Source organism: Grus americana, chromosome 22, assembly GCF_028858705.1.
Source record: "Grus americana isolate bGruAme1 chromosome 22, bGruAme1.mat, whole genome shotgun sequence".
NCBI classification, from domain to species: Eukaryota; Metazoa; Chordata; class Aves; order Gruiformes; family Gruidae; genus Grus; species Grus americana.
In genome coordinates, this window is record NC_072873.1 from 5,489,963 (window position 1) to 5,504,838 (window position 14,876).

Below are 14,876 nucleotides of genomic sequence, written 5' to 3' on the forward strand. Positions count from 1 at the left end.
GACAAAGCATGGTAGCAGCTTGTGTTGGGAGAGGCTGTGGGTCAGAAGAGGACACTGGTGACAGTTGTGTTAAGACAGGTTTGGCACAGACAACGGGCCCTTGGAGAATGAGGAGCTGTGCTAAGGGAGGTTGTGAAATTAGCAGCAGGTGTTACGGAAGTGGACTGAGAATTTTTCAACCTGTGTGACCCTGAGCAGCAGTAAGGCATCTTCTGCAAGGACTATGAAACTAGACCACCTCAGGGATTCAGGTGGGAAAAAAGGCAACAGTGCAAGAGGCAAGGTCTAATTTTGCACAGACAGTTCTTGCTTTCTTTATATCATGACACTGGCTGAAGAAGTGAAAATGGTAAAAAAGCTTTTCCTGAGCCATGACAGTGACAGGTTCTATACAGAGAGGGAAGGGGGAAGTGGTTCAAATCTAAGTGACCACACACAACAAACTAGATATTGTAAGGCCCTGATAACAAGTGAATGTCGCAAACACCCGTCTTGACATGGACGGGGATGGGCTGATGATGACCAGGGAATGTTGAACAAGAACGGAGCCTGCGGAGGCAGGATAACGTCTTGTGAGACCACTCCTGTATTCCTGAAACACATAAACAAAGTCCATCTGTGCCCTGTGCGTCAGGTGCCTGTGACAGATCACCACTCACTTGGTCAGCCCTGAAAGGGGGGGGGGGGCAGTGAGACCCCCAGGACCTCCACAACCCACCAACTCATTTCTAGAACGTTTATGAACATTCCTGACCACATGCTGCGCCTGTTCAGTGATGACAGACCCCCGCCTATGGGGCAGGCACATCGGGTTATAAAAAGGGAAAACATAAGTTTTCGGCGCGCGCCCACCACCTGAAGACTACAACTACAAGCAGAGAACATCACTGGATCTGGTGGTGATATCTTCTCTCTCTCTTTTCTTTCTCTCTTTCTTTTCTTCTCTATCACTCTCTTTGGGTCTAACTTAATTTTCAGCACATTAGGATAATATCATCACATGTTTTGCTAAACCCTTACCTTTCATAGTTCTGCTAAGTTTTGAACCTTGTTATGACTTTTGCCAAGCCTCTATCTTTTGTGGTTCCACTGAGTTTTAAGTAAATTTATGATTGGTTTGAACCTCTAAAGTAATTGTCATTACTTCTGATTACTGCACAGAGAATTAAAAAGTTAACCTCACCCCCTGAGTGGGACGGGACAGATATTTCCCCAACAGAGTGATTATCTGGCACTCAGATGTTTTGTTGGAAAGACCATGGCTTTTTAAACAGAGTCTAAATAGCCCAGTCAAGTTTGAGACCACCTGAGAAACCTGAAAATACCTAAATCCATGGGACCCAATGACATGCATCTCAGGGTCCTGAGGAAATTGATTGATGTAGTTGCCAAGTCACTCCCCATGATATTTGAAAAGTCATGGCAGTCAGGTGAAGTACCCAGTGACAGTAAAAAGGGAAACATTAGACCAAGGGTAAAAAGGAGGACTCTGGGAACTAGCAACCAGTCAGCATCGCCCCCATGCCCATTAAGATCATGGAACAGATCCTCCAAGAAGATATGTCAAAATGTATGGAAGTCAGGGAGGTGATTAGAGACAGCCAACATGGCTTCACCAAGGGCAAATCATGTGTGACTACTGTAGCAACGTTATACGACAGAGTGACTGCATCAGTGGACAAGGGAAGAGCTGTGGATGTCATCTACCTGGACATCTGCATTTGATACAGTCCCCCACAACATTCTTGCTGCTAAATTGGAGACATATGGGTTTGATGGATGGGCTATTAGATCATAGAATCATAGAATATCTCAAGTTGGGTGGGACCCATAAAGATTGTTGAGTCCTTATGGATAGGAATCAGCTGGATGGCCATATCCAAACAGTAACAGTCAATGGCTCAATGTCCAAGTGGAAACCATTAATGAGTGGTGTCCCTGAAGGGGCTGTACCTGGACCAGTGCTATTCAATATCTTTATCATTGACATAGAGAGTGTGATTGGGTGCACCCTCAGCAAGTTTGCAGAGGACACTGAGCTGAGTAGTGCAGTTGATTCACTAGAGGGAAGGGACGACATCCAGATGGATGTCTTCACAGGCTTGAGGAGTGAGCTCATGCAAACCTTGAGAAGTTCAACACATCAAGGTGCAAGATCCTGCACCTGTGTTGGGGCAATCCCCACTTTCAGTACAGACTGGGGGTTGAATGGGTTGAGAGCAGCCCCATGGAGAAAGACTTGTGGATACTGGTGGATGAAAAATAGGACATGAACCTACAATGTGTGCTTACAGCCCGGAAAGCCAATTGTATCCTGCTCTGCATCAAGAGAAGAATGGTTGGCAGGTTGATGGAGGTGGTTCTTCCCCTCTGCTCTTGTGAGACCCCACCTGGAGTACTGCATCTAGCTCTGGGGTCCCCAGTATATGAAAGACATGGACCTGAAAGACCAGGTCCAGACAAGGCGATAGAAATGATCTAAGGGCTGGAAAACCTCTCCTATAAAGAAAGTTTTGGGGTTGTTCAGAAGAGAAGGCTCCAGGGTGACCTTATTGAAGCCTTTCAATTCTCTAAGGAGTCTTATAAGAAAGATGGAGAAAGACTTTTTAGCAAGGGCTGTAGTGAGATGACAAGGGACAACAGTTTTAAACTGAAAGAGGGTAGATCTAGATTGGATATAAAGATTTTTTTTCATGATGAAGGTGGTGAGACACTGGAAGAGGTTGCCCCGAGAAGTTGTGAATGCCTGTGAGAATTGAACCTAAGAGGTTAAAAATGCTGGTGTCCGCTTATCTCTTATGTAAACATTGTGGATGGAGATCTGCAAGGTTGACATGAGAAGCAACTGGAGGGAGTCTTATGTCACCAGGACGGTCCTATTTTGGCTAAAGAATGTGGAATAAGCAGATGAATGGTTTCAACACAGAATCTTGAAGGCCACACTGCCCGGAGTGAGACCTTTTGCTTCATTATCCATGAAATGGATAGGCACACAGGGGTTTTTCCTGACTTTCCAGAGGCAGGGAAATGCCAGGGAGGTGGAGGAGACCCACCATGAGCCAGCTGCTCTCGTGGGAACTGCTGACGAGACCTGGGCATTGCCAAAGCAACAGCAGGAGATTTAAACGAGCTGTAACCACACCCCAGCAGTCAGTTGCCAAAGAGTGCAGCTCCGGTGGCAGCCCGACCTGCAGCGGAGCAGCAGATGTAGGCGCACAGGGGGTTTTCCTGACTTTCCAGAGACAGGGAAACGCCAGGGACGTGGGAGAGACCCGCCACGAGCTGGCTGCTCTCATGGGAACCGCTGACAAGACCTGGGCGTTGCCAAAGCAACGGTGCCCACCCCCAACGCCTGTAAAAAGGAGCCTAGGGAGCACAGTGAACAGAGCAGGCAAACAGAGCGTGGCGCGTCAGCCAAGGCATGACGTGTCAGCCAGGGCATGATGCATCAGTTTGCACGGCAGTTCGCACAGGCAGGGCATGCAGGTAGGGCCTAGTCAGTTTACCTGCTCAAGAGGGGAGTCCATTGATGGTCATCACCCTCTCATAGAAGGAGTTCAGCCATGCCACTCACCTGGCAGAAAGCTCTAACCTTGGTGCTCGCCAGAATGGATGTGGCGACCCAGACAGAGCTGCTGCAGAAACATGCAGCCACCCAGGTCTCAGGCTGCAGGGAGTGCCAGAGCCTGTCACTGGGCATGGATGGCAGTAGTGAGATTGGCTGCGTGATGTGTGACCAGGTGGATGATCTGCTCGGCCTGGTGGCAGAACTACGTGAAGAAGTAGAGAGATTAAGGAGCATCAGAGAGTCTGAGAAAGAGAGAGACTGGTGGAGCCAAGCTCTGCCCTCCCTGAGGCAGAAACAGGGACAACTAACAGACCAAAACCAAGGTGAAGGGGACCCTGTGTCCTCCCCTCGCCAGGCAGAAGGCGGTAGCCTCAAAGGGAGGAGTGAATGGAAACAAGTCCACGCTCAGCGTGGCAGGTGAACCTTCTCCTCCTTGCCCACCTTGCCTTCCCATGTACCCCTGTACAACAGGTACCAGGCTCTGGCTGTGGAAGGCCACTCGAGTGAGGATATGGATGACAGTGAATCTACTCAAGACGTAGCACCTAGCCCCAAAAGGCCCATGCCTTGGGTCATGACCACCCCAACAAAGAAGAAAAGGAGAGTTATAGTCGTAGGGGACTCCCTTCTGAAGGGTACAGAGGGTCCAATATGCAGGGCAGACCCTCCTCTCAGAGAAGTCTGCTGCCTCCCTGGGGCCCGTGTCAAGGACTTCGCTAGGAAACTCCCCAGCCTGGTACGGCCCTCTGACTATTACTCACTGCTGCTCCTCCATGTGGGTGGGGATGAAGCAGAGACACATAATGCAAAAGCTATCAAAAGGGACTTCAGGCTCTTGGGACAGTCACTGAAGGATTCAGGAGCACACATAATATTGTCCTCTCTCCTTCCAGTTGAGGGCAGCAACACTGGGAGGAACAGGCAGACACAGTCCATAAACTCATGGCTCCATGGCTGGTGTCAACACCACAACTTGGGGTTCTTTGACAATGGGATGGCCTACACGACACCAGGCCTGATGAACTCTTATGGGATTCATCTCTCTCAAAGGGGGAAGAGGATCTTTGCCCAGGAACTAGCGGGGCTCATCGACAGAGCTTTAAACTAGGCTTGAAGGGGGAGGGGGATAACATCAGGCTTGCCAGCAACATGTTGTGGGATGATGTGCCCAGGTTGAAAGGACGGGGTGCTGGTGAGGGCCCTCAGCCTACTGCTTAGAGACATGCTGGATGCACTGCAGCATGCTCAAAGCCTAGAGGAGATGAGCAAGGGGCTCCGGACACAATGGGAACCAACAGGGAAACGCTGGGAGAATACATCAAAAGAATTCCAGCCGCTCCAGCCAGTCAGCCTCATCGGGGGGCACAACTGAAATGCCTCCACGCGAACACACACAGCATGGGGAATAAACAAGAGAAGTTGGAGACATGTGTGTGCCTGCAAGGCTATGACCTTATTGGCATTACAGAGATGCGGTGGGATAGATCCTACGACTGGGGTGTTGGGATGGAAGGGTACAGGCTCTTTAGGAAGGACAGGCAGGGCAGGCGAGGAGGGGGCATCACCCTCTAAGTCAATGACCAGCTGGAGTGCATGGAGCTCCACCTGGGGATGGATGAGGAGCCAACCGAGACCCTATGGGTCAGGATTAAAGGGAGGGCTAGGGCAAGGGACATCATAGCGGGGGTCTGCTACAGGCCACCTGACCAGGGGGACTGAGCAGATGAAGCCCTCTATAGGCAGATAGGGGCAGCCTCACGCTCACAAGCCCTGGTCCTTATGGGGGACTTCAACCACCCTGACATCTGCTGGAGGGACAATGCAGCTGAGAGCAAGCAATCCAGGAAGTTCCTGGAATGTGTTGATGACAACTTTCTACTCCAAGTGAGAGAGGAGCCCATGAGGAGAGGTGCCATGCTGGACCTTATTCTCACCATCAAGGAGGGGCTGGTAGGGGATGTCAAGCTCAAGGGCAGCCTTGGCTGCAGTGACCACAAAATGATGGAGTTCAAGATCCTCAGGGCAGCGAGGAGGGCGTGTAGCAAGCTCACTACCCTGGACTTCAGGAGAGCAGACTTTGGCCTCTTCAGGGACTTGCTTGGTAGAATACCATGGGACAAAACCCTAGAGGGAAGAGGGGCCCAAGAAAGCTGGCTAATATTCAAGGGTCACCTCCTCCAAGCTCAGGAGCGATGCATCCCAACAAAGAGGAAGTCAGGCAAAAATACCAAGATGCCCCCGTGGATGAACAAGGAGCTCCTGGGCAAACTCAAACACAAAAAGGAAGTCTACAGAGGGTAGAAGCAAGGGCAGGTAGCCTAGGAGGAATACAGAGAAATTGTCCGAGCAGCCAGGGATCAGGGTAGGAAAGCCAAAGCCCTGGTAGAATTAAATCTGACCAGGGACATCAAGAACAACAAGAAAAGTTTCTATAGGTATGTCACTGATAAAAGGAAGACAAGGGAAAATGGGGGCCCCCTCCGGAATGAAACAGGAGACTTGGTAACCCAGGATATGGAGAAGGCTGAGGTATTCAATGAATTTTTTGCCTCAGTCTTCCCCAGCAAGGGCTCTAGGCACACTGCACAGGTCACAGAAGGCAAAGGCAGGCACTGGGAGAATGAAGAACTGCCCACTGTAGGAGAAAATTGAGTTTGAGAATACCTAAGGAACCTGAAGGTGCACAAGTCCATGGGACCTGGTGAGATGCACCCGTGGGTCCTGAGGGATGAAGGTGACAGCCAACATGGCTTCACTAAGGGCAAATCATGTCTAAGAAATTTGGTGGCCTTCTATGATGGGGTTACAGTGTTGGTGGACAAGGGAAGAGTGACAGCTGTCATCTACCTGGACTTGTGCAAAGCATTTGACACTGTCCCACACGACATCCTTCTCTCTAAATTGGAGAGACATGGATTTGATGAGTGGACTTCTCAGTGGATAAGGAATTGGCTGGATGGTCGCACTCAGAGTTGTGGTCAACGGCTCAATGTCCAAGTGGAGATCAGTGACGAGTGGTGTTCCTCAGGGTTTGGTATTGGGACTGGCACTGTTTAACCTCTTTGTCAGTGACATGGCTGGGTGGAGAATGGATTCAGAGTCCCGAGGAGAAGGACTTGGGGGTATTGATTGATGAGAAGCTCAACATGAGCCGACAGTGTGCAACTTGCAGTCCGGAAAGCCAAGTGTATCTTGGGCTGCTTCAAAAACAGCGTGACCAGCAGGTCGACAGAGGGGACTGCTTTGGTGAGACCCCACCTGGCATACTGCATCCAGCTCTGGGGTCTCCAGTACAAGAAAGACATTGAGCTGTTGGAGAGAGTCCAGAGGAGGCCACAAAGATGATCAGAGGGATGGAGCACCTCTCCTCTGAGGACAGGCTGAGAGAGTTGGGGTTGTTCAGCCTGGAGAAAAGAAGGCTCTGGGGAGATCTAATTGCGGCTTACCAGTACCTGAAGGGGGCCTACAGGAAAGATGGTGAGGGACTGTTTATGAGGGAGTGTAGTGACAGGACAAGGGGTAATGGGGTTAAACTAAAAGAGAATAGATTTAGATTAGATATTAGGAAGAACTTCTCTACCATGAGGGTGGTGAGGCACTGGCACAGGTTGCCCAGAGAGGTTGTGGATGCCCCCTTCCTGGAAGTGTTCAAGACCAGGTTGGATGAGGCTTTGGGCAACCTGGTCTAGTGTAGGGCGTCCATGCCCCTGTCAGAGAAGTTGGAACTAGATGATCTTTGAGGTGCCTTCCAACCTGTCGTGGTTTAGGCCCAGCCGGTAGCTGGGTGCCATGCGGCCGCTCACTCACCCCTCCCCCAGCGGGATGGGAGAGGAGAAGTATAACAAAAGGCTTGGGTCGAGAGAAGGACAGGGAGAGATCACCCACTAATTACCGTCACGAGCAAAACAGACTGAATGTAGAGAGGAAATTCATCTAATTTATTACTAGGCAAAACAGAGTAGAGCAATGAGAAAATACAATCAAGTCTTAAAACACCTCCCCCCACCCCTCCCATCTTCTCGGGCTCAACTTCACTCCCAGCTTCAACCTCCTCCCCCCTCAGCGGCACAAGGGGGCAGGGAATGGGGGTTGCGGTCAGTTCAGCACACATTGTCTCTGCCGCTCCTTTGTCCTCAAGGGGAGGACTCCTCTCAACATTCCCCTGCTCCAACATGGAGTCTCTCCCATGGGCTACAGTCCTTCACGAACTGCTCCAGCGTGGGGTCTCTCCCACAGGTGTCACAAGTCCTGCCAGCAAACCTGCCCTGGTGTGGGCTCCCCTCTTCACGGGTCTACGGGTCCGGCCCGGACTTGCTCCAGCGTGGGCTTCCCACGGGCCACAGCCTCCTTCAGGTGCCTCCCCCTGCTCCAGTGTGGGGTCCTCCACGGGCTGCAGGTGGAATCTCTACACCCCCTCATCCTTCCTCCATGGGCTGCAGGGGGACAGCCTGCTTCACCATGGTTTTCACCACGGGCTGCAGGGGGATCTTTGCTCTGGTGTCTGGAGCGCCTCCTCCCCCTCCTTCCTCACTGACCTTAGTGTCTGCAGAGTTTCTTACATCTTCTCACTCCTCTCTCTGGTTGCAAAAGCTTTTTTTTTCCAACTGTTTTGTTTGCCTTCTTAAATATGTTATCACAGAGGCGCTGATTGGCTTGGCTTTGGCCAGGGGAGGATCCATCTTGGAGACGGCTGGCATTGGCTCTATCAGACACAGAGGAAGCTTCTAGCAGCTTCTCACAGAAGCCACCACTGTAGCCCCTCCAGCTACCAAAACCTTGCCACACAAAACCCAACACACAACCCAAACCATTCTATGATTCTATGACAGACTGAGCGAGATGTCTGTTTAGCCTGGAGAAAAGACTGAGAGGGGATCTGATCAATACGTATAAATATCTAAAGGGCGGATGTCAAGAGGATGAGCCCAGACTATTTTCAATGGTGCCCAATGACAGGACAAGGGGCAATGGGCACAAACTGGAACACAGGAAGTTCCGTCTCAATATGAGGAAAAAAAATCTTCACTTTGTGGGTGACAGAGAACTGGGACAGGCTGCCCAGAGACGTTGTGGAGTCTCCTTCTCTGGAGATATCCAAAACCCACCTGGACACGATCCTGTGCAACCTGCTCTAAGTGATCCTGCTTTAGCAGTGGAGTTGGATTAGATGATCTCTAGAGGTCCCTTCCAACTCCTACCATTCTGTGATTCTGTGATTTTATGATTTGACTGGTTTAGTTGGTCTGCCTCCATGTAAGCTCTATCATTTTCCAAGTGTGGAAGATGGAAATTCATGCCGGTTAGACTGTTCGATGATTCACATCTTCCCTGTTGTCCCCATTTTGACTTGTTCCTCTCTTCTTTTTAACTGTATCCTGCTTTCTTTCAAAGTGTTTCTCCATGTTGCCATGTTAAAATTAATAGCTGGTGGGGAGAGCAGAAAAGTCACACTGTTTGACGTCACCAGACAAAAAAATGTTCTGAATTCCATTTCTGGACTTTTTTTTGTTCCTTTTTTTCCCTTCAAGATCCCAGTATCATGGAGGAAGGATCAGGGTGAACAGCCTCAAGGAATGAGGTGAAAGAATTATTTAAGCCATAATTCCGATGTCCTGTGAGGGTCAGACATTTTGTCCCATGTATGGTTCTTGTAATTTCTCTCTGAGAAAGTCATTATTAAGGGATGATTCTGCCAGACTGAATTGTTCGTTGTCTGTACATAGGACTCAAGACAACAAACCAACCACATTGAACTACACTTTATTGAAAGAGAAATCAATTACCAACATAAACAAACTACCAGCTATTGTGAATACTCTGCTATGTTTTCTCAGTATATGTATAGGGCAAAACTAAATCAGTTTTAATGCTGTTTTAATTTGTATGCCAATTTCCTACAACTTTTATACACTCTTGAGAAGATTTGTCTCACCTAATCCTAGCTATATGAAGCAGAACCCAGTTGTTAACATTGGATTCTCTGTTTACTCAAACAAGAAAAAAAAGGTACTTTTGAGGCACGGTTAATCAAAGCTATTACTTCTTTTTTTAAGACACTTGTTTCCCACTACTGACTGTAGCATTGCCCTCCAGAAATGAATTTAAAAAGGAACAAATACATTGCAATCTAACTTTTCCTACATGTCATATAGAAATTGTCCTCGGATATGGTGCTCACTTGCACATCTGCACTCACTCCAGTTGCTAGCACTATAAACACATGGGTTGCCTGACCTCTGGTCCCAGTCCAGTTGCTGGCATCCAGACCATCCCTCATTGCAGTTGCTGGCACCGTGGACATAAAGGCCTCTGGCATGTGTCCCTCTCCAGTGGCTGGCACTTGATTTCACTAATTGCTGTCTATCCAGTTGCTGGCATGCAGACACATGCGCCCTCTGGCCTGTTGTCTAACTCCATTTGCTGGCACTCAGACCCAAATACATGCGTGTACAGAGAATAGACTCCCCCACCCAGGAAAAGAGTTAGAAATGGAATTTAGGAAGAAGATCGAACAGACTCACTCATCAGGTACAGGGCATGACCACACTAGCATGTGCGGTCCCTTCTTATCCCCTTAACAGTCTATTTTCCCATGTACGTTCCTCCCCAAATCACCTAGGTCCACCACTTTCTCTGCCTTTGGTTCCTTCCCTAGAGATCCCAGAATAAGTCCTGTGCATTCCCAAAAAGCTTTTCCCCTGCATTCCATAACATGTCACATATCCTTAGGCAGTAACTGCCATGGGTCCAAAAGGTGCTACAGCCTTGACTCCCCTTCACTCATTGTGATGGGTTTCATACCTGGAATGGGTCTGTTAAGTCTTCTGTGACAGCACTGGGAGGAGCCTGGATAGACTGTTTCCTCTTCTGAGCCTGTAATTTGGTTTCCCCTGACTTCTGTTTCACCTCTGTGCTCCTCTGCCCCTGTGGAGATGCACCACTGATGGGCTGATAGCTGTCCCTGTGCTGGGCCTGGGAGCTGCTAGGGCAGGGTGTTATTTGACATCCACTTCCTGTCATTGTGCTCTTTTGTGTATATGTGGATGTGGTTTTTATCGCATAACCTAGAAAATGTAACCAATGAACCCCAATAGATCATTTGTTCATAAGTCCATGTTTTAAAGGATATGTATTTGAAATATACAGCTCAGAGGTTACATAAATTGCAGTTTCTTTAGAATTCTACCTAAGGCTGTTTTCACATCTTTATTTTTCAGGCTGTAGATTATTGGATTCAGCATGGGGGTTAAGATGCTGTACTGGGTGGACAGCACTTGGTCTAGAATGATTGATGAGACTGATTTGGGTTTTGTGTATTAGAACAGAGCAGTTATGTAGAGTAACCCTACTACAATGAAGTGGGAGCTGCAAGTGGAGAAAGCTTTGTGCCTCCCTTCTGCAGACTGTATCTTCAAGACAGTGGTGATGATATAGATGTAGGAGATGAGGGTGAGCAAAAAGGAGCTGGACCCAAAGAGCACAGCAGAAGAAAGAATAATGAGTTTACTGAGAAAGGTCCTACTGCAAGCAGCAGACAGGAGAGGGGGCAGCTCACAGCTGAAATGTTTGATTTCCGTGTGCCTACAAAATTGAATATTTAACACAGGAATTGTGTTTAGAACTGAATATAAGAGACCCATTGCCCATGCACTCCCCACCAGCTGGTAACAGAAATGTTTGCTCATAGCTTCTTGATAGTTCAGTGGATTACAGGTGGCCACATATCGGTCATATGCCATTACTGAAAGCATGAAAACTTCACACCCAGCTGAGAGGAAGATGAAGAACATTTGAGTCATACAAGCATTCATGGCAATGGTTATGCTTCCTTTCACCAGCATCTTTGGAACAACAGCGGTGGCATAACAGATGTCAATAAGGGCTAAATGAAAGAGGAGGAAGTACATAGGAGATTCAAGGTGGAGATCAGTCCTTATGATCATCATGATTACCATATTTCCTAATAAAATGATTAGGTAAATAATTAAAAACACAGTGAATAGGAGGCTTTGAAGGAGTGGATCTCCTGTAAGTACCAAGAGAACAAACTCACTTCCACTTGTTTGGTTTTCCATTTACTCTATGTGACCTAAAGGGGAGAGAAATGCATGATGTTAGCACTGGAATTAGAACACATAAAATCACACTAATTGACTCCCAGATAGTATGTGAATGTGAGGTTAAGAAAGGAGATTTCAATCCATGTTGGGAAGCAGGGGGTTTGGAAGACGTATGCATAAAGTGTTTGAAATAGGCCTTTTCCTCACTGACCCCAACTGGCACCTCCTGTTCCTATTCATTTTGTCCTCTTACTAGGACCTTTCAGATTCAACACAGGAATGAAGTCTTGAAAGATGAGCCTGCGTCTGAAGATGTGCTTCTCTGATTTGTGGTTTGTCTTCTTCCTGACAACCCAGAATTACAAATTAGGCTGCCTATCACCAAGCATGGGGAGACCATATGAAATCCAGTAAGTCTGTGCACCTGGTCCTGGACTTTGCTTCCTCACTTACAACCTCAGTTCTAAACAAATGATGAGTTAAAGGTTCCTTCAGTTCTCAGAAATTCTACTGTTTAGCATTTTTCTTATGCCACTGAGGGCCCAAATTCCCACAGCATATGGCTTCAGTATAAGCCCTGTGAATACAGAGGTCTGTGACATATGTATATTGATGTGTTTGGATCCTGCATGTCGAACTATGGCAAGTGGAAGTTTGGGACTGAAATGTTTGGGTTTGGGGGTAAGGTGGGAGGGTCGATACATGTTTTTTATTTTGTTTTGTTTTTATGGTGATTCTGTTCAAATATCAGATAGTTGCATCCCCTATTACCTTTTTCAGTAAAATGAAGAAACTTACATAGGGAAAAAGCTGTAAGAATCCCAAACATAATACTCTCCGAGCCTCTGTGATTATTGTTAGTCACTCAACCTGACATGTGTCTAACACAGGTGTGATGCATCTCAAATACGTAGGTGTTCATAGTTCTGAATGCAGAACTAAGTTATCTCAGTTATGGAATGATAAAGAATATCATCGCAAAGTGTCTCCATGCATTTATGTATAGTGTCTCAGGAGGCAGAACTGCAGTTTGTGTCATTTCCCTATTTTTACTACTTCCACATTTGGCATGGATTTCCCATGCTGAAAAGCTAGCTAACTAATGCCATAGTTTAGACAGAATCGGATCCAGCAGGTCACATGTATGGGCACCCACAGCAAGTAGCTGTAAGTGTGGACTTGATCTTAAAGGAATCAGAGGACTACAAAAAGTGAAGGCTACCACAGGGTGAGATATGATATCCTACAACAGAGCAAAGACTTTTTTTCATTTAAATCAGTATCTAATTCTTGGGTTCTTTTGCTTCCAGCACAGTAGTCTGCAAATGGGAAAATCATGAAGTCTTGTTGCCTACATGTTCTTAGTTATAAACGGTTTTTACTATTTTGACTTGTTTAAAAGTTAGTCATAGAAATCTAGATTTAAGGAAGAATGATCACCTTCAGAAGATGATTCATGTCAGTTAGCTTTTAAGATACTGGAAAGTAATAAACATATGGAAATGTTTTTCTATCTCAATTTACAGTACGGTTACATTTAAACTTAACTGAATCCACCCATCTTTTAATTTCTAGGTAAAGTTGTTTTGTTTATTTTTCTTTAAATTGTGTTCTTAAGGGCTTAATTTAGTTATTTTTTAAAAACTAGATGAAGTTGTTCCATTAAGTTTAAAGAAAATATGTAGGATGCCATCCACAAAGAAAAGTAGTCTGGCAAAAAGATAACATCTTTGGTTTAACTCCTTTAAACCAAGAAAGAGCCATGGAAATACCCTGCTGTGAGCTATGGAAATATGCTGGTGTTCATTTTAAAAGTACTAGAGGTAAATGGAACAGGATTTAGCTACATGTACAATGCCAAAGCCTGCTCACCTTTGCTTTTTTCTATATATATACAGGCATGATTCTGCACTGTCTTGTCCTGTCCCCCAGAAATCCACACCAATTTACAGTTCATGTACATTCACTGACTCAATTTGTTTAGAAGTTGTGTACTCAACAAGGAAAGAATAGTTTCTTCTTAAGATATCATTAAGTATTTGTTATTCGCCCTTCTCCCTACAAATCTGTACTGGAAAGCGTTGGGTGAGTTTAATAGTACAAAACATAGCATAATGAGATAACAAATGTGCATGTATATATATACTCCAAAATTACCTATAAATAATAAAATAACAGTGGAATTCGTCTACCTCCAACATGCATATCTAGAACAGGTTGTAAATAAAATGCAGATAGTCTGATTAAATATGTCAACAGATAGATTGATGGATAAATAAGGAAATTAATTAATGATAGATATTTGAGTTTGAAACATGGAATACCTCCTTTCTGACTTCTTAATTGATCTGTTAAGACAAAAAAAAAAAATTAGTAAATGTTTCCAAAGTTATAACACTAAAATATTTAAAATATTTAAGGCTCCCTCTAGCTCTCTCCTTCTCCAAGCTATATCATTATTCTTTTCTATCCTTCCTCTCAGTTCATCTTTAAGCCAAAAATTGTACACAAAAATGTGCAGTTTACCACCAGGAAAAAAGGCTTCTCTGTGTTGCTGGTGGTCTGCTGGGGAGGAGGTCAACACACACTTCTCTCCCTATTCCTTATCTCTTTTCATATCCCTAACTCAGCCTTAATTTGAGAACCTAAATATACTCTTACTGTTTCTGTGCCATGTGAAAGAAACTAAGAATATTATGGAATGGGAAATAGTAAGCATTTTACAGAAGATAGGATAATAGGTTGCTATTTTTTTTCTTCTGTCCCCAGAGAGTTGTGTCTTAACCAAGAGTGCCTTTCACACACTCAAACCTTGAAAAATGCTGCATCCCCTAACTTTCAGTGATGCCCAAGGAATTACTCCAGGGATGCTGAGAGGAGGAACTTTTTATTAGCTCATACTGAGAGTATCCACTGATACTTCAGCTGAAATTAAATTAAGAGGTTTATTTAAAGTCATTAAAATTAGTACTAAATTAATTTGCTAAAACTTTTGAGATAAGCATAAAATTGAGAATTCATTTATGACTGATCTCTCATCTAAGACGTGGTTTTTATTTTCCTAATGTTAAGTCACTACCATGTAGATAACAGCAGCTGAGCTAGTTGGTTAATGTCCTTACATTACCAAAGACGACAAAAAGGCATTTGTAGAAAGTGATTTTCTGCCCTATCTGGGAACCATACCATTGAATATTGTTTTTCTTCATACTGAGTATAAAAGCAATTGGAACAACTACCTGAGCTGT

General features: G+C 45.9%; 1 protein-coding gene across 1 annotated transcript; it reads right to left on the reverse strand.

The window, feature by feature from the left end:
• Positions 1-10,722: 10,722 nt before the first annotated feature.
• Positions 10,723-11,643, reverse strand: LOC129195583 (olfactory receptor 5V1-like). The gene is given in 1 exon segment (XM_054801774.1): positions 10,723-11,643. A coding segment is annotated over 1 exon segment (921 nt).
• Between the last annotated feature and the right edge of the window lie 3,233 nt (positions 11,644-14,876).